Genomic DNA, 22,341 nt, shown 5'->3' with positions numbered 1-22,341 from the left:
CTATTTGGTGGTCTGCCTCCAGTCTGATCCACTACAACTTTCTGAATCCCGGTGAAACCTTCCATCTGAGAAGTATGCTTAGCAAATTGATGAGATGCACCGAACACTGCAGTGCCTATCGCCAGCATTGGTCAACAGAAAGGGGGCCAGTTCTTGTCCATGACAACATTGGACTACACATTGCACAGCCAACACTTCAGAAGTTGAACTAATTGGGCTACAAAGTTTTGCCTCATCCACCATATTCACCTGATGTCTCACCAACCAACTACCACTTTCTTCAAGCATCTCAACAACTTTTTGCTGTGAAAACGCTTCCAGAACCAGCAGGAGGCAGAAAATTTCCAAGAGTTCGTTGAATAAAAAAGCATGGATTTTTATGCTACAGGAATAAACAGACATTTCTTGTTGGCAAAAATGTGTTGATTGTAATGGTTCCTATTTTGATTAATAAAGATGTGTCGAGCCTAGTTATAATGATTTAAAATTCATGGTCTGAAACCACAATTACTTTTGTACCAACCTATAGCTACAGCATGATTAGAGTATGCAAATAGATTTATCAGTAACATAACTAGAAAGATTTAGAGACTGTAAAAGTCTGAAGCATGTAGTTTAGTAGTTGGCACTGGTCCACCGCCTGTTTTTGTAAATAAAGTTTTATTGGAACATAGCCATGCCCATTTGTTTACATATTATCTATGGCTGCCTTTGTGCTGCAGCAGCAGAGTTGAGTAGTTGCAAAAGAGACTATATGGGCTGCAGAGCCTTAAATATTTATCCTGTGGCCCTTTGTGGAAAAAATTTGCCCACCTTTGATCTAGATGCAGTAGATGTTTTGTATTGGTACATACTAAGTACTACTGAGTGTCTGCTCTTGCACTGTTCATTGAACAGATGTTTAATAGGCTTCTATATACCTCAGTCTACATGTAGAAAATTTGAAAAAAGAATGTTTTAAAATGTGAAGATGAAAATAATCATGCATATTTCCATTCCAGAGATAACCATTGACGTTTGTCATATTTATCTTCTGCCTTTTTCCCTCTCTGCAGGCAGAGTTACATATAGCTTGAAATAATCTTTGCTTATATTTGACCCTATTCATTTACTACCATTTGGTAACATATTTGATATCAATAGTATACTCCTATTTCATTGAAAAGTTTGGTTAGTGTTTCTAATGACTTTCATGAGATGTACACACCATAATTTACTTAAACAGTACCCTATTTGGAGATTAAGTTTTTGCAAACTTTGTGCAAATATAGATGACATTGGGATCAACATCTTATTTAGAGCAGGAAACTTTGGTTTGACTTAGCTCCCTAGGATAGAGTTCTAGACTTGGAGTTACAGGGATAAATGATAATCAGTATTTTCTCATCACTGTTGTGACAAAATCATTTTCTTAAGGAAACAAGATTAGTAATCACAGTTTAATTGATTTTTTTCTTAATATCTTTAGGAAAAAATCGATTTTCAGCATGCTCATGGGTTACAAGAATTGGAGTTTATTCGAGGACATTCTGATACAGAAGCAGCAAGACTGTGTGTGGACCAGTGGTTAAAAATGCCAGGTATTCTTTAGAGATCAGAGGCTTCCCTGAAGCCTTAAGGCATTTTTTCTGTTTATTCAGTTGCTAGTAAGTATATAAAGTATTGAAATTTACTTAACAGGAGGCCTGCTTTACCTACCAGTTGTCTTCCTATTTTGGCAAAAGTGTATTTTGAATAAAAGTAATCCTTGAGCTGATTAGATATTGCTCATTTATTCATTCATGTGTGTCCTACATGAAATAGTACATGTGGCTATGTGAGGATGTGTAACAGGTTATTTGAGGTCAGGATTCTGTAAGGAAATGGAATTTAAGCTGGGATGGAAAAAATTAGCATTTACTTATTTATTTGTCCATGCAACCTATGTAGATATTTTGTTGGAAGTGTCAACATGGGAGGCTCATCAAAAGCAGTGGGTAACTTCTTCATTACTAACTCTACAGACTTGAGATTCCTGGAAGAGTCACTTCCAGGAGGAGCGTTTTCCTTCCACCAGATAATTTGGTAAAATTTTTGTGTCAGTAGGACAGTCCCTTGTGGTTTCCCTGGTGGCTCAGATAGTAAAGAATCTGCCTGCAATGTGGGAGACCTGGATTCGATCCCTGGGTTGGGAAGATCCCTTGGAAAAGGGAATGGCAACCCACTCCAGTATTCTTGCCTGGAGAATCCCATGGACTGTGGAGCCTGGCGGGCTACAGTCCATGGCGTTGCAAAGAGTCGGACACAACTGAGCAACTGACGCTTTCAGGACAGTCCCATCCTGGCAGCTTTTCTAGCCTGTCTTGTACAAGACCCACTGAGCCCTTAGAGGCTTGGGTTACTCACAGAAACCTTAGCTGTGGATTTAATCCAGCCAAAAATTTAGTTGCAGAAAGTCTTAGAAGTAATCTATGTATGCAGTGCTCAACTTTGAACCTGGATATCTTGTTCTATAGTTTTCAGAGGGCTTTTCTTTGAACAGAATCAAATTGCCACTTTTAAAATAATTCCAATAATTTGTGGGTATTTTGACACTTGGCTACTTCCTGACACTGCATTTCCTTCTTATCTCCCAATATGTTTGTGCCTGGCAAGCTTCTCCCTTGCCCTATCCCCCTTCTTAAATACCTTTTCCTTTTTTTCTTACTTGCCCGTGGGGTTAGCCACAGGCAAGTAAGTACTATATTCAGTACTAGAGGGTGCTAGGTTTTTAGTCTGCCTAAGTTTGATTGCCCAGCTGTCTTTCATGCCACAGTGTTTTATTCATTTTTTGCCTATAGTTTTTACCCTGTTGTATTGGATTGATATGTTTACTTTTCTGTGTCTTTCACTAGATTTATATGCTTTATGGGGACGGAGACTAAGCCTAATTAATCCTTTTTAGCGTCAGTGCCTAAGAAGAAGGCTCTGCACCGAGATGTCCAATAAGTGTCGGTTGAATATTATACCAGAGTGGGTGATGAGTATTTGCATATGAACACAGGAAGGAAGCCTAGAACCATGTTCCAAATGTGACTGTCATTCAACTAAACAGAAGAATTGTTTGGTATTCCAGACCTACGTTAGAAAAGTTTACTTGAAAATTGCCATCCTTAGCTATATCAGAATCACCTGGGAATCTTAAATACATGCCGGGCCTCACCTCTAGAGGGCATCTGTAGATTTGGGAAGATTTTGATACAAAAATGGTCTAGAACTACAAGGCTTACAAGATCTCTTGTAAAATTGTTTCTCTCATATGAATCTAACACTTTCAAGTCTTGTCTAGAAGGATTGTTGGGCCAGTACTATATCCCTTTAGGCCTAATCTCTGGCTTTCAGGTTGTCAGAGTATTTTAATTCACTGTAAATTGAATTCACAAGCATCTGAGTATATATTTTTCTGAGTGGGTCAGGTGGGAACAAATGAGTCAGTTAACTGTCTTTATAATTCTTGTCAAGATGTGGTACTGTAGATCACTTCAGGTCACATCTGGTTCGTTGGCAGCTGATAAGCTTGTGCTGTGAGTTAAGGTCTTTAGTTGCATTCTTTTTATGTGGCTGTTTTATCTTCTTGCTTGGTCCCTGCCACACTGTAGCACTGAAGTCCAGGGGCTCTTGCTGGCATAGCGGCTTTATCACTGGGCTGCACTTGCTGTGGTGCCATTCCTTTGAGGAGTGGAGAGCTGGGGAAAACAGAGATGTCTTTGTGCTGTCAGTTATAAAAAGTGAGATTCTACTTCTCAATAGCATTAAGGGACTCCATGCAGTCTATTCCAAAGTATCCAGCCATTATAATGCAGTCCTTTGATTAGAAGTAGTTTAAGTACATTATTTATAATTACTCAAACTTTGGAAATCCAACTTTTTTATAGACTTTGATAGTTAGACCAGTTTCCGCACATTTGAATCCTTGGTAATTTAAAAACAACACACTATGCTGTTTAAGGAAAAGAGCTGTTTAAATCTCTCTGTATTTTGCCTTTCCTTGGATAAAGCTTATTTTCTTCTAATTGATTGCTTTCTCCACTTTAATTTTTATCCAGAACCTCTATGGCTAAATAAAGGTCTTAATAGGCAACACTTGGAACGTGGATGGACAGTAAAAATTACTCTAATTCTGACTGTATTAAAAAATTAAAGCAAAAAAAGGTGTATTGTCATTAATGCCTCTTTGAATATGATTAATGCTGTGTTAGTCTGACAGCATTTAAAAGAGGCATTTCTTCCATAAACAGAAGAGCATTGAAACCTTAAACATAGATAACCATTTGGGGATCTTAACTAGATGATGTTAAAGGTATAACATTTTATTTTAGTTAAATGCTTAGGGACTTGGTAGAAACTGCCATAAAGATAAATATACAATTTTTTGTTATATGAAATATTCAAAGTATTTGAGTGAAACAGGTTACAAGAAATAATAATCAAGCTATATATCAGAATCCTTCTAGCACTTTTTAAATTCTTTGTTTATAGAACAGAACTCTAAATTTTTCACTGTACAACATGCATTGGGAGTTTGTCTGGAAACAGAATTTGGCTGAGGCTGGAAGTTGTTTGACTGTAAGACCAAGATTATGACGGAAAGGGATAATCTTCACCAGATAGAAGAGCTGGTGAAGGCATTCTCCTTGTCCTCCCCATTCCCTCCCCGTCTCAGTTACAGCCTGTGTAGCTGAACCTTATAATGTGTGTAAGATACTTAAAAGAGAAAATAAGAATTAGAAGAAAAAATCTTTGCCAGCTTACATAAATGAACAGAAGGGAGGCGTAGAGCAACTGGTTTTCTAATATATTCCATCTTTGACATTTCTTGGCTGTTGAACTTAAGGGAACAGTTCTTTTCCTCAAGATAATATTACTTGGAGATCTTAATGGCTTTCCTTTTCCCAAATAGCTATGTATTTGTAGGTTGTTATATCTTTTATGAGAAAGTTTGTAAGCACTTAATTACAAGTAGGATCACCCATTTGATGCTGCCCAGTGTTTTTTTTTTTTTACTGTTTTTTCATAATTTTGATTACCAGTCCAAAGGACAGTTACCTGAAATAGGAACTTAAGAATTTATATTCTGATGATGCAGGACTCAAAACAGGCACGATTAATTCTGGAACTAAAGGTTCATTCCGAAGAGGAAGCCAAATTCGAGCATCTGGGAAACCAATTTCATGTCCCATAATGCACTGTAACAAGGAATTTGATAATGGGCACCTTCTCTTAGGACATTTGAAAAGGTAAGTGTGATGTTCAGAACAGTGGGTGCTGAAGATGAACTGAGAGCGTGAGGCACCTCTGCCATTTGATTGTAGCTTTATGTTCCAAACTCTTACGATACAATTTTTTCTAATTTACATTTCTTAGGCTTCCTAGGAGGCTTGAAGTCAGATTATTCTAGTAATATTCAGTCCTAATATGTTTCATAAAATTCTGACCAGACTTTTTGCATTGATGTACATTTGGATCAATTTTAGAGAAATCCAGTCCGTTAGCAAATTTTAAGAGACACAAAGCATTTACAGATATGTGGGCTAGGCCAAAGAAAGATAATATGTCATTGCAAAGTAAATGCTAAAGGCAAACAAAGTGTAGCAAAGTTAATAATAAATGTTCTATTTATGAGATCCATAATTTACTGAATTTTGAATAGTAGAGCTTGAGAAAGTAAATATCAAGAGAAGGCAATATTAAAGGAGTTAAATAGTCCTTATCTTCTTAGTCTCCCCTTCTTATAGTTTGAAGAGGGGAGCTGAAGTTTGGGGCTCTCGACCTTCTCAAGATGTCTCACCCTGCTTATGCCTGACCCTGCTGTGAGAGCCTTCTGGAGAGGGGTTCAGTATTCTACAGATAACTGTATTTTAACTGTTTTTAATTTTAAAAAAGTCTTTGAGGCAGTTTTCAATGACACAAATTTGTTAAATGATTAAAATGACATTAAAAGGATTAAAAGCCATTTTTAGGAAATAGGTGTATACCAGAAATCTTGACATGACATTATTATTCCAGTGATTCATTTACAATTATTTGTGAGTTTTAGTTTGTTCCTTGCCAGAAGAAACATATGATGACTGTACAGTTTTCAGACTGGAAGTTTACCAATTTGGCAAAATATGCTTAAATCCATTTTATTGTATCTTGAGTACTTTTTTGAAATTTTAAGCTGTTGGTCACTGTTTCAAGAGATTGCATGGCATATGAGAGCCACTTGATATTTCTTGAATATAAAGAACCTTATTTAATACTTCAGTAGAAAAAGTGTAAAGGCTTGAATGTGTGTGTCTAACTTAACAAATGAAGCAACATAGTACTGCCCCTAGAATATGTCAGATTTTCTAATGTTAACCTCTGTTTTGCCAAGTAGGTTTGACCACTCTCCATGTGATCCAACCATTACACTGCATGGACCTTTCATCAGTTCCTTTGTTTGTGTAGTATGTTATAAAAATTTTGTTACTCAGCAACAATATAGGGATCACCTTTTTGCTAAGGTAAGAACATGTCCTAAGTTAAGATTAGGTATTGTTTTTCTAGAGATCCGTGGGGTGTTTTCTTGCTGTTCTTAAGCTTGCAGTCCATAGTGATGCACATAAGGCTCAAAATTGTGATTGTCTATGATAAATAAAATGATTTGGAACGTTTTCGTGGGCAGGTAACCCTGATAGCTGAAAGCTAACAGTCCTAAAGATTATCACTGAAGCCCTTCTTTTTACTGAATTGCTCTGTGAAACTGACTTACTTTGTTCAAGATGTTCTGTGAGTTAATCCCATGATGATCAGAATGGATTTCCTAAGGACACTGCTGTTCAGCGCTGGTTGACATGTCAGAGCCGTGTAGTCAGTGATGATACCTTTATTAATGCTGGTGTTAAGAGATCTGGTATTTAAAAGGTTGTGTTACGTGACTCACATTGTGTGAAATCTCAAGGGACATGAGACTGATTCATAATATTAGCAAATTCAGTGTAATAAAGAGCCCTGTAATAAGTGTTTACCAGACTTGATATTATTAGTAGGTATCTCACTTATTAATGTTACAAAATGTTAATTATATGATATTTTCACTCTGGAAAAGTTTTAAAATACTAACAAGAAAGAAAATAAGAAACCCCTTTTTTTAAAAAAGATTTATATTTGATTTACAGTGTTGTGTTAATGTCTACTGTGCAGCAGAGTGATTAGTTATACATGTATAGACATTTCTTTGCCTATTCTTTTCCATTATGGTTTATCACAGGATATTGAATGTAGTTCCCTGTGCTATACAGTAGGACCTTGTTTATCTGTTCTAAATATTATAGTTTGCATTTACTAACCTTAAACTCCCAATCCATCCCATCTCCACCGCCTTTCCCCCATGGCAACCACTGGGAAATCACTCTAATGTCACTTACAGAGATAAGCATTATTAACATTTACATATATATATTTCTGCTATTTCTCCATATGTAAATATTTTTATATAGGATAAGGTATCTAAATTATTTCATAATTTAAAAAAGCAGTGTGTTGTAAACATAAATGTTTAAATGTTGAATCAGTATGTACATTTAAAATAAGTGCATGGCATTCTGTATGGCTATATTAATTTTTAAACAATTACTGATGTATGTGCTTGTGTTGGCGGTGCCGGTCCTTGTTGCTGCGTGGGCTTTCTGCAGCTCTTGCATGCGGGGGCTGCGCGTTTTTGCAGTGTGCGGGCTTCTCCCTGTGGGGCTGCACTTGCTGAGGAGCATGGGCTCTTGGGTGCAGGGACTTCAGGAGTGGCAGCGTGTGGGCTGAGTGATTGCGGTCCCCGGGTTCTAGAGCACAGGCTCTGTCGTTGTAGCTGGCCACAGGGTGACTTGCTTGACGGCATGTGGGATCTTCTTGGATCAGGGATCAAACCTGTGTCTCCTGCATTGGCAGTGTGGATTCTTTCCCACTGAGCCACCAGAGAAGCCTCTCTTTTAATTTCTTATTAGATATATTAGTTTAAATTTTTCTGTCATTGTAAACAATAACACTGTAAATGCCCTTGTAGCTAAAAACCTATGAGAAGATTCATGCTTCGGGTATTTGCTGAGTAAATATTAGGTTTTGAAATAGTAAAATGCTAATGTCCAAAGACTAGTAAGGTTTTTCTTTAAACCATATTTTCAGAATTTGCTAGTCTGTGACCTATCCTTGAAAAGTCGTGTCGGTAGTACCCTGGATTCTGTGAAAAGCGCGGACTTGTGCTCCCAGGTGTCTCTGGCTAAGTTCTGTGCCTCTTGGCGGTGAGTTTGCTGAATACTCCATCAGTAGTCTTGGGGAGGCTGTGTCTTGTTGAACCCTGACGAGTGCTGTGGTACGAGAGGAATCCATGTGCTCTAGAATGAAGCGGCCATCGTGGTAGTCGTCAGAGGAAGCAGGGGTTCAGAGGAAGGGAGAGGAGAACCTGGGAAAGGGGCAGAGCACTGCGGAAGAGACGCGGTTTTCCACGCTTGGATTTGGATAGTTGGAAAGGACAGGCTGTGGGAAGGAGCCTGCAGAGAATAGCAAGTAGGCAACAGGGACGGTGCCGAGAGCAGGGTACATGCAGGCCCGAGACTTCATCTTTAGACGGACTTGCTTGTGAGGTTGACACCGAGCTGCTGTCTGGGAACTTGAAATTGGCAGTTTGCCAATGAGTCTCTGATGAGTGGCTCTTTGTGCCTGAACTGTAGGTGCAGGTGGTGTGGTTTTATGCTGAAGCCCTGTACTAGGCAGGTATGACCTGACCCCCTGGGCACTGAGTCTTTTCTTTTCTTTTTTTTTTTCAGTTTGAACTCATTTAAAAATTTGAACTATTTTTAAAAATTAACTAATTAATTTTAATTAGAGGATAATTTCTTTACAATACTGTGGTGGTTTTTGCCCTCAGTCAGTTCAGTGACTCGTTCATGTCTGACTCTTTGCAACCCCATGGACTGCAGCATGCCAGGCTTCCCTGTCTATCACCAACTTCCAGAGCTTGCTCAAACTCATGTCCATTGAGATGGTGATGCCATCCAACCATCTTATCCTCTGTTGTCCCCTTCTCTTCCTGCTTCACTCTTTCCCAGCATCAGCGTCATTTCCAATGAGTCGTTCTTCGCATCAGATGGCCAAAGTATTGGAGCTTCAGCTTGAGCATCAGTCCTTCCAATGAATATTCAGGACTGATCTCCTTTAGGATGAACTGGTTGGATCTCCTTGCAGTCCAAGGGACTCTCAAAGGGTCTTCTCCAACACCACAGTTCAAAAGCATCAATTCTTCGGTGCTCAGCTTTCTTTATAATCCAACTCTCACATCCATACATGACCACTGGAAAAACCATAGCTTTGACTAGATGGACCTTTGTTGGTGAAGTGATGTCTCTGCTTTTTAATATGCTGTCTAGGTTGATCATAACTTTTCTTCGAAGGAGCAAGTGTCTTTAAATTTCATGGCTGCAGTCACCATCTGCAGTGATTTTGGAGCCCAAAAAATAAAGTCTGTCACTGTTTCCACTGTTTCCCCATCTATTTGCCATGAAGTGATGGGACCGGATGCCATGATCTTAGTCTTCTGAATGTTGAGTTTTAAGCCAACTTTTTCACTCTCCTCTTTCACTTTCATCAAGAAGCTCTTCAGTTCTTTTTCGCTTTCTGCCATAAGGGTGGTGTCATCTGCATATGTGAGGTTATGGATATTTCTCCCGGCAATCTTGATTCCAGCTTGTTCTTCATCCAGCCCAGCGTTTCTCAGGATGTACTCTGCATATAAATTAAATATGCAGGGTGACAATATACAGCTTTGACGTACTCCTTTCCCAATTTAGAACCAGTCTGTTGTTCCATGTCCAGTTCTAACTGTTGCCTCCTGACCTGCATACAGGTTTCTCAAGAGGCAGGTCAGTGGTCTGGTATTCCCATCTCCTGAAGAATTTTCCACAGTTTATTGTGATCCACACAGTCAAAAGCTTTGGCATAGTCAGTAAAGCAGAAATAGATGTTTTTCGGAAGTCTTGCTTTTTCCGTGATCCAGCGGGTGTTGGCCATTTGATCTCTGGTTCCTCTGCCTTGTCTTGTGCATGCACTGTATTCAGTGCCCCCGACCCTGCATCGGGCCACCCCTGACCCACGCCTCTGCTGGAGACTCTTGGACACTCACAGGCAAGTCTGGGTCTGTCTCTTGTTGGGTCAGTGCTCCTTTCTCCTGGGTCCTGGTGCTCACAAGGTTTTCTTTGTACCCTCCAAGAGTGTTTCCCCTGTCTGGTGTAAATTGTGTAATCAAATCCCACTGGCCTCCAAAGTCAAATTCCCTGCAGGTTCTTAGTCCCTTTGCCAGACCCCAGGTTGGGAAATCTGTTGTGGGTCCTAGCACTTTCTTAACAGTGTGAGAATTTCTTTGGTATAGTTGTTCTGCGGTTTGTGGGCCATCTTTACAATATTGTGGTGGTTTTGCCTACCTCGACTTGAATCACCCAGGTGGGCACCGCGTCTTTAAGGTGGTGTGAATTGTCCAGTGTGTTCTGTTCGTCTCCATGGAGAGGATTTCTGGGATCTTAAACCTGGTTCCTCTGGGCTGTGCCCCGTGTGCCCTTCCCCTGTGTTTCCTTTCGCACTAATAAACCATAGCCATGAGCACAGCTGTCCCCACGTTCCCTGAGTCCCAGCCAGACCCCAGCCCTGGGTGGGTCCTGGGGGTCCCAACTCAAGTAGTAACTGGACTGCACAGCCACAGGATTTAAACTTGACATTGGCCAGGTGCTGGCACCACTAGGATGTGACCCGATGAGAAGAATGCCTGTGTCTTCAGAGTTAGAGTGTTTTAATTCTAGAACCAAAGTCCTTCTCCTTTTCTGGGGGGTAGACACCAGAGACAGTGGTATTGGAATGGCACCCATGTTAAGGGTGGATTCAAAGATGTGGACAAGGAGACCAGTTTAGGTGACTTTGGCAGTAGTGTAGCTTTGAGATGGGAGAAGAGTTTACTTAGATAAGGGCATTTAGAATAAAGACATTAAAGTGGACCCAGAAGACACCATGAAGAGAGAAATGATAGGGCTGTTGCGTGTCCTGACCCAGGCTGGGGAGAGAAGGGGGAGAGGTGCAGCTTCATCACGGTTTTGAATCATTTGCCCTGAGTCGTTAGTGTTCTGCCCTTTTCAGAACCAGAGCTCCTTCAGGGCATGTTTGTTTTTATTCCATGCTGTAAGTGTATTTATCCTTTTCCTTCAGTAAATCTGAATGGGCATTTTAACCTTTAAAATTAATGAATACTCACTCTCATTTGTGTTTCCCCAATTTCATTAGTTTTCCGTTCTTTCTAGGAATTGCTCGTTCCATGCTCTTTTGCCCTCCCGTTTGCCATCTCTCTGGGAAGTAAGTTTGTAATACTCAGCCTTCCTGGAGGCACTATGGTGAAACAGAGCAAAGTCTTTGGTGTTAGACAAGCCTGGATTCCATGTCAGTTTTATTAACTGTGTTCTCACCAAATTACGGCACATCTGTGAGCTTAGTTCCTAATCTCTAAAGTGAAATCGTTACACTTTCATCCAGAATTGTTGAGAGAAAGCATAATATGTTATGAAGCACTTAAGGCCCGACATATAGTATTTAATAAAGGCTTTTTGTTGCTTATTCTTTAGAGTGTCTGTCACAAGGAGTCAAAAGGAGCTGGTGTGCATTGGGTTCTCATTGCGTCATAAATTGCTCATTCATAAATAAGCCAGAAGAGGTCGCTAGAAGATTGCTTACCTGTGTATTCTGTTTCATAAAGATGATGTTCTTCAGTGAAATGTGAAACTGTCCACAGTTTACCTTTGCCTTTCTACCCTTCCCTTTTTGTCTCTAGTGTCTTCTGTCTAGACTGGTGCCTCTCAAATCTTAGTGCACACCAGTCATTTAAAGTGCAGGTGAAGGTTGTGCCTTAGAGTCAAGATTTCTAACAAACTTCTGAGTGGCAGTGCTTCTGGTCTTTGGGTCACACTTTGAGCAGCAAGTGTTTAGCCTTTTTTTTTTTTTTTTTTGACATTCAGGCTAGCGGGTCTGTCCCCAGGTAGCTTGCTGCCTTTCTCCCTCCTGGTGTGCGGGGTGGTGGAGGACATGTTGTAAGGCCAAGGGTGCCTCAGAATCACTTGTGGGTGAACAGACATTACCTCCCATAGTGTTTTCAAGGCTTGTCCATGTTGTAGCTTGTGTCAGTACTTCATCCTTTTTATTGTCAAATAATACTCCCTTGTGTGGACGTATGCCACTTTTGTTTGTCAGTTCAGCTGGTGGACACGGGTTATTTCCACTTTTGACTATTGTGAATAATGCTGACAGAAACAAGTGTACAGGTGTTTGGGTGGTCATATGTTTTCCATTCTCTAGTGAGTTAATTTTTGGGCCATTCAGTTATTATGCTTAAGTTTTTAAAGAACTGCCAGATTGTCATCCAGCGCAGCGTGTGTTTGCTTTCCTACTAACACACACTAATGTATATGGATTCCAGTTTCTCCACATCCTTGCCAGCACTTATTATCTGTCTATAAAATACCCATCCTAGGGGTGTCTATGATGTGATATCTTGTTGTGGTTCTAATTTCTATGCTGTATTTTGATTTAATGTGACTGGAAATACAGTGGTAAAAGGGATTTGAGTATTTTTAACTTACCAGACATTGTATTTCCCATTCCTTCTCCTGGTTTTTGGAAGATACTTGCAAATATGCTATACCTTTGCAATTAGGTATATTCCCATAAAATTTTATGTGGAATCACAATTTTATTCTGTTGAGCAAACAATTTAAACCCACTTGTTTTGAATCCAGTTATAACTCACATTTGAACTACAGCTTATTTTCTTAGAGTTCTTCAAGTAGGGGACATGGTTGTAATTGGTAAGTTATGTGTATAAGTTAGTAAATGCTTTTAGTGCTCTTGTTTGGAACCTTCTAATCAGAATGTAGAAAGTCATACTAGGGGTTATCTTTTTGATGGCTGTCACCAAAATAAAATGGGTGAAGAGTGACGAAGAGAGCACAGAATTCACCACCAAAGCTATAAGGCTCGGTGAATGGCAGCCCTGTGTCTTCTGAAGGTGCAGCTTGAAGGGGAGTGGTGGTTTTGTTGACTTACCAAAACTTTAGCTTTCTCATTAGTAAATAATGAAAATAGTAATTCATGGGTTATTGTAAGGATTAAGTGGAAAAGCACATTTGAACCATAATGTACTTAGTATGAATGTGAATTTCCTATCCCTTCTCCTGTTGCATCTCATAAGCAACTACACAAACTATTGTGTATACCTAATGCTAATGATAGAAATTTAGGAAGACATAATACAACTTTTAAGGCTGTTACTCTAAAGACCATTAACAAATTAAATTATATTTATACACAAGCACGCGTACATATACATACACATATCAATGTACACTTAAAAATATTTCCATTTGTATACATAAAAAAATATTTCCAATTTTGGGATAGAGGAGGCTCTTTTTTAAAATTTTTATTTTTGTGGGATCATGAGATTCTGTTTTTATATTTTTATTTTTAGTTGGAGGATAATTGCTTTACAGTATTGTGATGGTTTCTGCCATGTATCAGCATGAATCAGCCATAGGTATACATATGTTCCCTCCCTCTTGAACCTCCCCCTCCCCCCTCCCACCCCATCCCACCCCTGCCTCTCTAGGTTCTCAGCAGCAGATCCCACTAGCTCTCTGTTTCACATATGGTAATGTGTATGTTTCAATGCTACGTTCTCAAATCATCCCGCCCTCTCCTTCCCCCTCTGCGTCCAAAACTCTGCTCTTTACGTCTACGTCTCCTTTGCTGCCCTGCACATAGAAGCATCAGTACCATCTTTCTAGAGTCCATAGACGTGTTAATATAGACTTGTTTTTCTCTTTCTGACTTATTTCATGCTGTGTAATATAGGCTCTAGGTTCATCTACCTTATTAGAACTAACTCACATGTGTTCCCTTTTATAGCTGAGTAGTATTCCTTATCCATTCATCTGCCAGTGGACGTCTAGGTTGCATCCATTGCCTAGCTGTTGTAAATAGTGCTGCAGTGAACATTGCGGTATATGTGTCCTTTTCAATTATTGTTTCCTTGAGATATATGCCTAGTAATGGGATTACTGGGTCATATGATAGTTTCCAGCCAAAGGACTAGAAAAGGTCAGTTTTCTTTCCAATCCCAAAGAAAGGCAATGCCAAAGAATGTTCAAACTACTGCACAATTGCACTCATCTCACATGCTAGCAAAGTAATGTTTAAAATTCTCCAAGCCAGGCTTCAACAGTATGTGAACCATGAACTTCCAGATGTTCAAGCTGGTTTTAGAAAAGGCAGAGGAACCAGAGATCAAATTGCCAACATTTGTTGGATCATCGAAAAAGCAAGAGAGTTCCAGAGAAAAACATCTACTTATGTTTTATTGACTATGCCAAAGCCTTTGACTGTGTGGATCTCAACACACTGGAAAATTCTTCAAGAGATGGGAATACCAGACCACCTGACCTGCCTCCTGAGACATCTGTATGCAGGTCAAGAAGCAACAGTTAGAACTGGACATGGAACAACAGATTGGTCCCAAATTGGGAAAGGAGTACGTCAAGGCTGTACATTGTCACCCTGCTTATTTAACTTATATGCAGAGTGCATCATGTGAAATGCCGGGCTGGATGAAGCACAAGCTGGAATCAAGATTGCCGGGACAAATAGCAATAACCTCAGAGATGCAGATGACACCACCCTTATGACAGAAAGTGAAGAAAAGCTAAAGACCCTCATGATGAAAGTGAAAGAGGAGAGTGAAAAAGTTGACTTAAAACTCAATATTCAGAAAACTAAGATCATGGTATCTGGTCCCATCACTTCATGGCAAAAAGATGGGGCAGCAATGGCAACAGCAAAAAGCAACATGGCGACTTTGCTTTTTGGGGCTCCAAAATCACTGCAGATGGTGACTGCAGCCATGAAATTAAAAGACGCTTGCTCCTTGGAAGAAAAGCTGTGACGACCTAGACAGCATATTAAAAAGCAGAGACGTTACTTGGCTGACAAAGGTCCATCTAGTTAAAGCTATGGTTTTTCCAGTGGTCATGTATGGATGTGAGAGTTGGACCATAAAGAAAGCTGAGTGCTGAAGAATTGATGCTTTTGAACTGTGGTGTTGGAGAAGACTCGTGAGTGTCCCTGGGACTGCAAGGAGGTCCAGCCAGTCCATCCTAAAGGAGATCAGTCCTGGGTGTTCATTGGAAGGACTGATGCTGAAGCTGAAATTCCAATACTTGGGCCTCCTGATGCAAAGAACTGACTGATTGGAAGAGACCCTGATGCTGGAAAGATTGAAGGCAGAAAGAGAAGGCGATGACAGAAGATGAGATGGTTGGATGGCATCACCGACTCAATGGACATGAGTTTGAGTAAGGTCTGGGAGTTGGTGATGGACAGGGAGGCCTGGCGTGCTGCAGGTCATGGGGTTGCAAAGAGTCAGACACGACTGAGCGACTAAACTGAACTGATGGCAGTTTTATTCCTAGTTTTTTTTTTTAAGGAATCTCCATGCTGTTCTCCACAGTGGGCTTATCAATTTGCATTCACACCAACAGTGTAAGAGGATTCCCTTTTCTCCACACCCTCTCCAGCATTTATTATTTGTAAATTTTTGATGACTAGCCAAAGCAATCTTGAAAAAGAAGAATGGAGCTGGAGGAACCAACCTTTCTGACTTCAAACTATACTACAAAGCTACAGTCATCAAGACAGTATGGTACTGGCACAAAAACAAATATAGACCAGTGGAACAAGATAGAAAGCCTGGAAATAAATCCATGCACCTATGGGTACCTTATCTTTGACAAAGGAGGCAAAAATATACAGTGGAGAAAGGACAAGTTGTGCTGGGAGGGCTGGCCAGCCACCTGTAAAAGAATGAAACTAGAACACTCTCACACCGTACACAAAAATAAACTCAAAATGGTTTAAAGATCTAAATGTAAGGCCAGAATCTATAAAACGTTTAGAAGAAAACATAGAATACTCTTTGACATAAATTACAGCTAGATCATCTATTACCCACCTCCTAGAATAATGGAAATAAAAATAAATAGAGGAAGCTCTTAACCAAGTTTGGAAACCTAGACACTACAAAAGGCATGCCCATTTGACTATCAGAATTTTAAGGTGACCATATACAAAATTAATAGATAGGTGTTTGATGAAAAATATTTTAAAGATGGAGGATGAGACAGTTAGTTTTGATAACAAAGAATGGATACAGGTTGACCAGAGGGAAAAAATAAGCAAAACCTGAGGCTGGAATGGAGTAAGCAATGCACAGAATTATATGAGTGAAAGCTCAGAGCACAAGTAGACGGGAAAGGCAAGTTAACATAGCACATGTCTTTAAGACTGCAGACATGAAAATAAGGTCCATAGTAGCCTGTGCCAGACTCATTTGGTGCTAGGGCACCTGAATTGGTAGAATCTTTTTGAAAAGCAATTAGACAGTATCTTTTAATTATCAAAAAACTTTTAACCCAGTAGGGCCACTCCTGATAATGAGGAGAAAGCAGTATATAATAAGGATATGTAGTCAACAGTATATTTTTACAAATATATTTACAAAATCATTGTAGTGGCAAAAAAAAAAAAGCCTGAAAATGAATAGTTGACTAAATCTTAGTAGATCTACACCATAAAGTCGTTTGTAACCATTACAAAGAGTGACACCAGTTGATTTTTAGGGATTTCTGTTAGATATTATGGAATAAGAAAACTGAGAGGGAGAAGAATCTGTAAGATGACAATATTTGATAAAACAATGGCAGTTCCCCTTGTATATTTATTTTTGTATATTTTTTTATAAATGACAAACATGGAAAATTTATGGAAGAATACATATTTGTAAACGCAGGTTATATTGCAGAGTGAGCAAAAAAGCAAAACAAGAAAACATATATGTGATGTGAAAACATTTATGCATTTATATAATATTGCATATGTATTTATAAAAAGAAAATGTCTAGAAAGCAGACATACTTTTATCTTTATTGTCACAGAAAGATGGTAACAATTTGTTTTTAAGGAAAAAATAAAAAATTTCATGTATGGGACCTTATTTATGATAAAACAATTCCACAGTTCACCCTCAGAGAAGAAAAGTTTTCATGTTAACAACTGATACAAAATATTCCAAATGTATAATAAATAGGTTATTTTGAAAGTTGACTTAAGAAACTGAATATTGATTTTCGTTGTCTGTAATATAGCTTTGCCTTATATTTTAGGAAGATGCAGATGATGGACATAAAAACAACCTCCTTCCTCAGATTATTCAGTGTTTTGCGTGTCCAAATTGCTTCCTCCTTTTTAGCAGCAAGGATGAGTGTTTGAAGCATATGTCTGGAAAGAATCATTTCCATCAGAGTTTTAAACTGGGTGGTATGTTCATATTCTCTTCTGATGAAAATTATTAAACTCCTTTAACCTTTGCTGATTTACTGTACATCTCAGATAATTCTTGAGATAACTTATTTTCACATTAATTTTCAGAACCATGAAAGTGAAAGATTGTTTATCTCAGTTTTATTTTTCAAAAAGATTCTTAATATTTATCTGTATCTAAGAGTAAGGTTTACTTTGAGGAATGAAGACAAACTTGGGAAGAAAACATTTATGCACAATAATGTTTTTGTGTATCCATTGGGAAGTTGGGTGTTTCCCTGCATTTAAACTCAGATTTTAGTTTGAGCATGAGTTCAGCATCCATTGCACTTAATTGAAGCTAGAAAATGACTTTTCTTAGATTTTTATCACATAAATAACTATCATCTTTCACTTGCTAACCGGATGTTGAGGAAAGCAGAGGGGAGGAAGGCCGGGTCACTCCACTCAAATCTTTGCAAATTATAGTTCATTTTGTCTTTCAGATGACAAGGCAGTGGCACAGCCAATATCATTTCCATCTTTTGCAAAGAAACTTTTGATCTCTCTCTGCAAAGATGTTCCATTTCAAGTTAAGTGTGTGGCCTGCCACCAGACCCTGCGTTCCCACATGGAGCTTACTGCCCATTTCAGGTTTGTACTGGTCCTGCCCAAACAGCTCTTGACCAGGAGGGGATTCAACAAATAGTTTTCTATTCTGTGTTTCTCTCCTTTAAAATGAGAATGGAAATTTGGCTGGACATTACCCAAATTTACCATAGTAAGAGGAGAGGTGTGAGAAAAGTGGATTCATTGACACTGCTGTAGATGTAAAACAAGCTGACAGTTCTGAGTTTTGTGTGGGTTGTTGAGGGTTGTGCCTGTGGGAGGAGAAGGTTAAGATAGAATGTTGGCTTTGGGTCAGCTAGCATGGAAGGTATGACAGACGTGTGAAAAGTTGCATGTCAATCAAAGGCCAAATTGATCAAATAATCGAGTGTGATGTTTTCGTCTTTACAATGAAAATTATCAAGGAATATACAAAAGTAATGAGAGTATAATGAGCCCTAATGCATCTGTCACTAGGCTTCAGTAGTTGTCACTACATGACACTGTCATCCCTGTGAATTTTTACTTTTGAAGCAAATCTTGTCATTTAATCTGTAAATACTCCAGGATATACCTAGGAATGATAAGCACTTTTTTTAAAAAAAAAGAAAAATAACTGTAATACCATGATACCTGAAAAACTAGTTTTTTAATATCATCAAACATCTAATCAGTTATCAGATTTTCCCAGGTCACTTCATGAAGTTTTTTACATTTGGTTTGTTGGAATCATAATTCAAAGACTGTGCTTTGCATTTGATGCTCTCTTAGGTCTTCCCCCTTCTTATTTCTTTAAAATGCATTGAAAGTTTGTATCTAATAAGTGATATAGTTGCATTTGTTTACTTAGAACAATTGTTTTCACAAACTTTCAAGTAAAATACATTCTCAAAAAAAACCGGCAGCTGAGTATAATTACTCCGTATAAACTCCGTGTAATTACTGATGTTAACAGTCCTAGTTCTGACTTGTATTTCTTGAGTTCATGAGTTCAAATCCTCATTCTGCCAGGATTTTTATTCTTAATTTTTTCATGGAAAATTTCACTGTATGCACGTCAACAGACTAGTATAGTGAACCCTATTTATCCAACTTTGATAATGCACAACACTGCCGTTCTCACACATCTGTATGCACCTTACCACGCTTAATGATTGTTTATAGTTCTTTGTTTCTGACATACTATTTCAATTTATTGAAGTATACAAATCTTAACCTTTGATTTTTTTTCATGTGTTTTTCATTTCTAGCCCTCTGCCCCCTTAACCTTTATGATTTGTAGACTGGATACAGCTGTCAGCCCATCCTTCCCTTCCTGGTCATCTCCCACCCTCTCATCCCCATGCAGTCTGTTGCGATATTTTTCCTCCCTTACATTGATTTATCTCCTCTAGATCTTCATGTAGATGGAATCATGTATATAGTATGCACTCTTTTGTGTTTGTCATAGTATCTGTAAGATTCATCCATGTTGTTTAGTTCATTGTTCTTTTTATTTGTGAGTAGTAGTCTGTTGTATGAATATAGCACAATTTGCGTATTCATTCTCATGTTGGTAGACCTTTGGATTTTTTTCAGTTTTTAGCTGTTGTGAATAAAGCTATTATGTACATTTTATACAAAGTATTTTATAGACATATGTTTTCATTTCTCTTGGATAAATATCTAGGATTGGAATTGCGAGATCAAAGAGTAGATGTGTATTTAATTTTATAAGTCTCTACTCGACATTTTCCCCGTGTGTACTGGTGCATGTTCTACCAGCCAGGTGTGAGAGTTGCAGTTTCTGTACATCCTTGCCAAGGTTTGCTGTTGCCAATCTTGTTTCATTTTAGTCGTTCTTTTGAGAGTCTCATTGTGGTTTTAATCTGGATTTCCCTGATGAACAGTGATGTTGGACACTTTTTAGTGTAAAAGCAACCGTGAGCATGGCATGTTCCTGACATAAAATCAGTCCATTCTTAAAGAACAGGCCCCAGGTTGTTGAGAATGTCACTGTTGTGTTGCTCTGTACTGTTGAACTTACCGTAGAGAAGTTAGTTACCTGCTTGTCTCATAACGTTTCTGTCAGTACATTTTACATTGTTTCTACTTTTCTAAAATTTGTCTGGATTTAAAAAAAAAATTTTGATTCTAGTTTTATCCTTTGGTATATGGATTAAAACCAGACAAAATCTAGGTAATGTTCAGGTAGATAGGATATTATTATATCATCTGTCTCTTTGTTGAAAAACAATTTTTAGTGCTTATGTACACATGTTTACTTAATAATTACTACAATAAAAAGCAGAGATACTGCATTTAGAAATACTTATAAGTTTATCTTTTTATCCAATTTAGAGTTCGTTGTCGAAATGCTGGTCCTGTAGCTCTAGCTGAGAAGAGCATTGCTCAGGTGGCAGAGAAATTCCTACTGAGAGGTTACTGTCCACATTGCAACCATGTCTTTGTGGATGAAACCAGTACCCGGAATCACAAGCAGAATTCAGGACACAAAGTCCGAGTCATTAACTCAATGGAAGAATCAATCTTACTTTATTGCCACAGCAGTGAAGGGAACAAACCTCCTTCTGACTTGCACCTGTTGCAAGATGAGTCAAAATTTTCATCACTGAAAAGAAATATGTCCTCTCAAGAATCTAGCTCACAGGATTGTAGCACTGTTCCAAAAAAGAAGATGAATTTAGGAGTTAAAAGCCATGGGGGTGTGGTTTGTTTTCAGAAGGAAAGGTCACTTGTTAAAACCTGGTTTTGTGAATGCCGTCAACGCTTCCGGAGTGAAGATGCAGTAGAAAAGCATGTTTTCTCAGCAAACACAATGTGTTACAAGTGTGTGGTCTGTGGGAAGGTGTGTGAAGATTTGGGAGTCATCCGTTTACACATGAGCCGCATTCATGGAGGGGCACATTTAAATAACTTTCTTTTCTGGTGTCGGACATGCAAAAAGGAGTTGAGGAGGAAAGAGGCTATAATGGCCCATGTGACTGAGTTTCACAGTGGACACAGGTATTTTTATGAGACGGATGAGGTGGAACGTGACACTTTGCCATCATCCTCTACAGCACTGAGGAGTGATCTGACTGCTGAGAATCCTTCAGCTATTACTATTGTTGGTCACTCCCCAGCAAGCAGTCCTCCAAGGGGTAAATGGCAATGCCGAATTTGTGAAGATATGTTTGACTCCCAAGAATGCGTAAAGCAACACTGCATGTCTTTAACAAGTCACCAGTTTCACAGGTACAGCTGCACCCATTGCAAAAAGACTTTTCACAAGATGGAAACATTACACCGACATTGCCAAGATGAGCACAACAGTGAGGTAAAGATGAAGTACTTTTGCGGGCTCTGCGATCTGAGTTTTAACATGGAAGATGAGTTTTTGACTCATTATAAGGAGCACCACAGCACAGACTATGTATTTGTGTCAGAAAAAACAGAACCTTCCATTAAAACGGAGAGTGATTTTCCAGTAATAGAGACGGGTAATCTGCTGACCTGCGGCTGCCGCGAGAGCTACCTCTGCAAAGTCAACAGGCGGGAGGACCACGGCCGCTGTCTGCAGACCCTGCTGGGCCAGGGCCGCCTGTGGTTCCGCTGCGGCGCTTGCTCAGCCACAACTCAGAGCCTCGGTGACCTGCAGACGCACGTGCGCCAGGTGCATGCGGACCTGGAGGCCGCACCGCGGGGCCTCATCAAGTGCGGCACGTGCACCAAGGCCTTCCAGGACCCCGAGAGCGCGCAGCAGCACTTCCACAGGAAGCACTGCTCGCTGCGGGGGCCCGTCGGGGCCTGCCTTGCGGCCGAGCCCAAGAGCCCACCACCCGCCCGGGCAGAGAGGAAGCCCAGACTGACCGCAGGCGGGCTGCAGGCTGCAGAACCAGAGAGAGCCGCTGAGACGGAGCTGAGCGGCCAGAGCGCAGGTGCGTCCCACGTGCTGGTGATTGATAGGTGTGCGCCAGGGGGCAGCCCGCCTGCGGTGGGGTGACACGGGGGTGATCGGTACTGCCCTGGGTACAGAGATCTGTGTTCCCGCTGCTTCGTGCAACTACCCTCTTAACCTGAGGGGACAAAGAATACCTGTTACACTGATAGGTATTTTAGATAACGTTTTATTTTCTTTTCCAAAAGACTTGGGAATTTTGAAAGATAAGGAAAGTGGATGGTCTTTCTGAAAGTCAGATTTGAAAGTTACACTGCAGGTTACTATCATTTAGACTAAAATTCAGTAAAAAGATAAGTCAGTGATTTCTTTTTGTTTCTATTTTGGCCTTATTCTATGAGAAATCTTAAAGGTCACTTGAGAATTTATTTTCGTTCTCCTTT

The 22,341-nt window shown here is 39.5% G+C and overlaps 1 protein-coding gene across 9 annotated transcripts in view; it reads left to right on the top strand.

Annotated features, from left to right (window-relative positions):
- Positions 1-22,341, top strand: part of ZNF451 (zinc finger protein 451) — a 97,110-nt gene that overhangs the window by 31,074 nt on the left and 43,695 nt on the right. For 8 of the 9 annotated variants that reach the window (XM_043907005.1, XM_043907004.1, XM_043907003.1 and 5 more), the window contains exons 5-10: positions 1,469-1,580; positions 5,105-5,255; positions 6,380-6,506; positions 17,274-17,427; positions 17,916-18,063; positions 20,359-21,938. In XM_043907005.1, coding sequence (XP_043762940.1) covers positions 1,469-1,580; positions 5,105-5,255; positions 6,380-6,506; positions 17,274-17,427; positions 17,916-18,063; positions 20,359-21,938 — 2,272 coding nt within the window. Of the gene's footprint in view, positions 1-1,468; positions 1,647-5,104; positions 5,256-6,379; positions 6,507-17,273; positions 17,428-17,915; positions 18,064-20,358; positions 21,939-22,341 lie in introns of those variants that run through there. The other variant, XM_043907006.1, reaches the window with a different exon arrangement.

This window comes from Cervus elaphus, chromosome 7 (genome assembly GCF_910594005.1).
Source record: "Cervus elaphus chromosome 7, mCerEla1.1, whole genome shotgun sequence".
In the NCBI taxonomy this organism is placed as follows: Eukaryota; Metazoa; Chordata; class Mammalia; order Artiodactyla; family Cervidae; genus Cervus; species Cervus elaphus.
The sequence above is the reverse complement of the archived record's forward strand: the minus strand, read 5'-3'. Positions and strand labels throughout refer to the sequence as shown.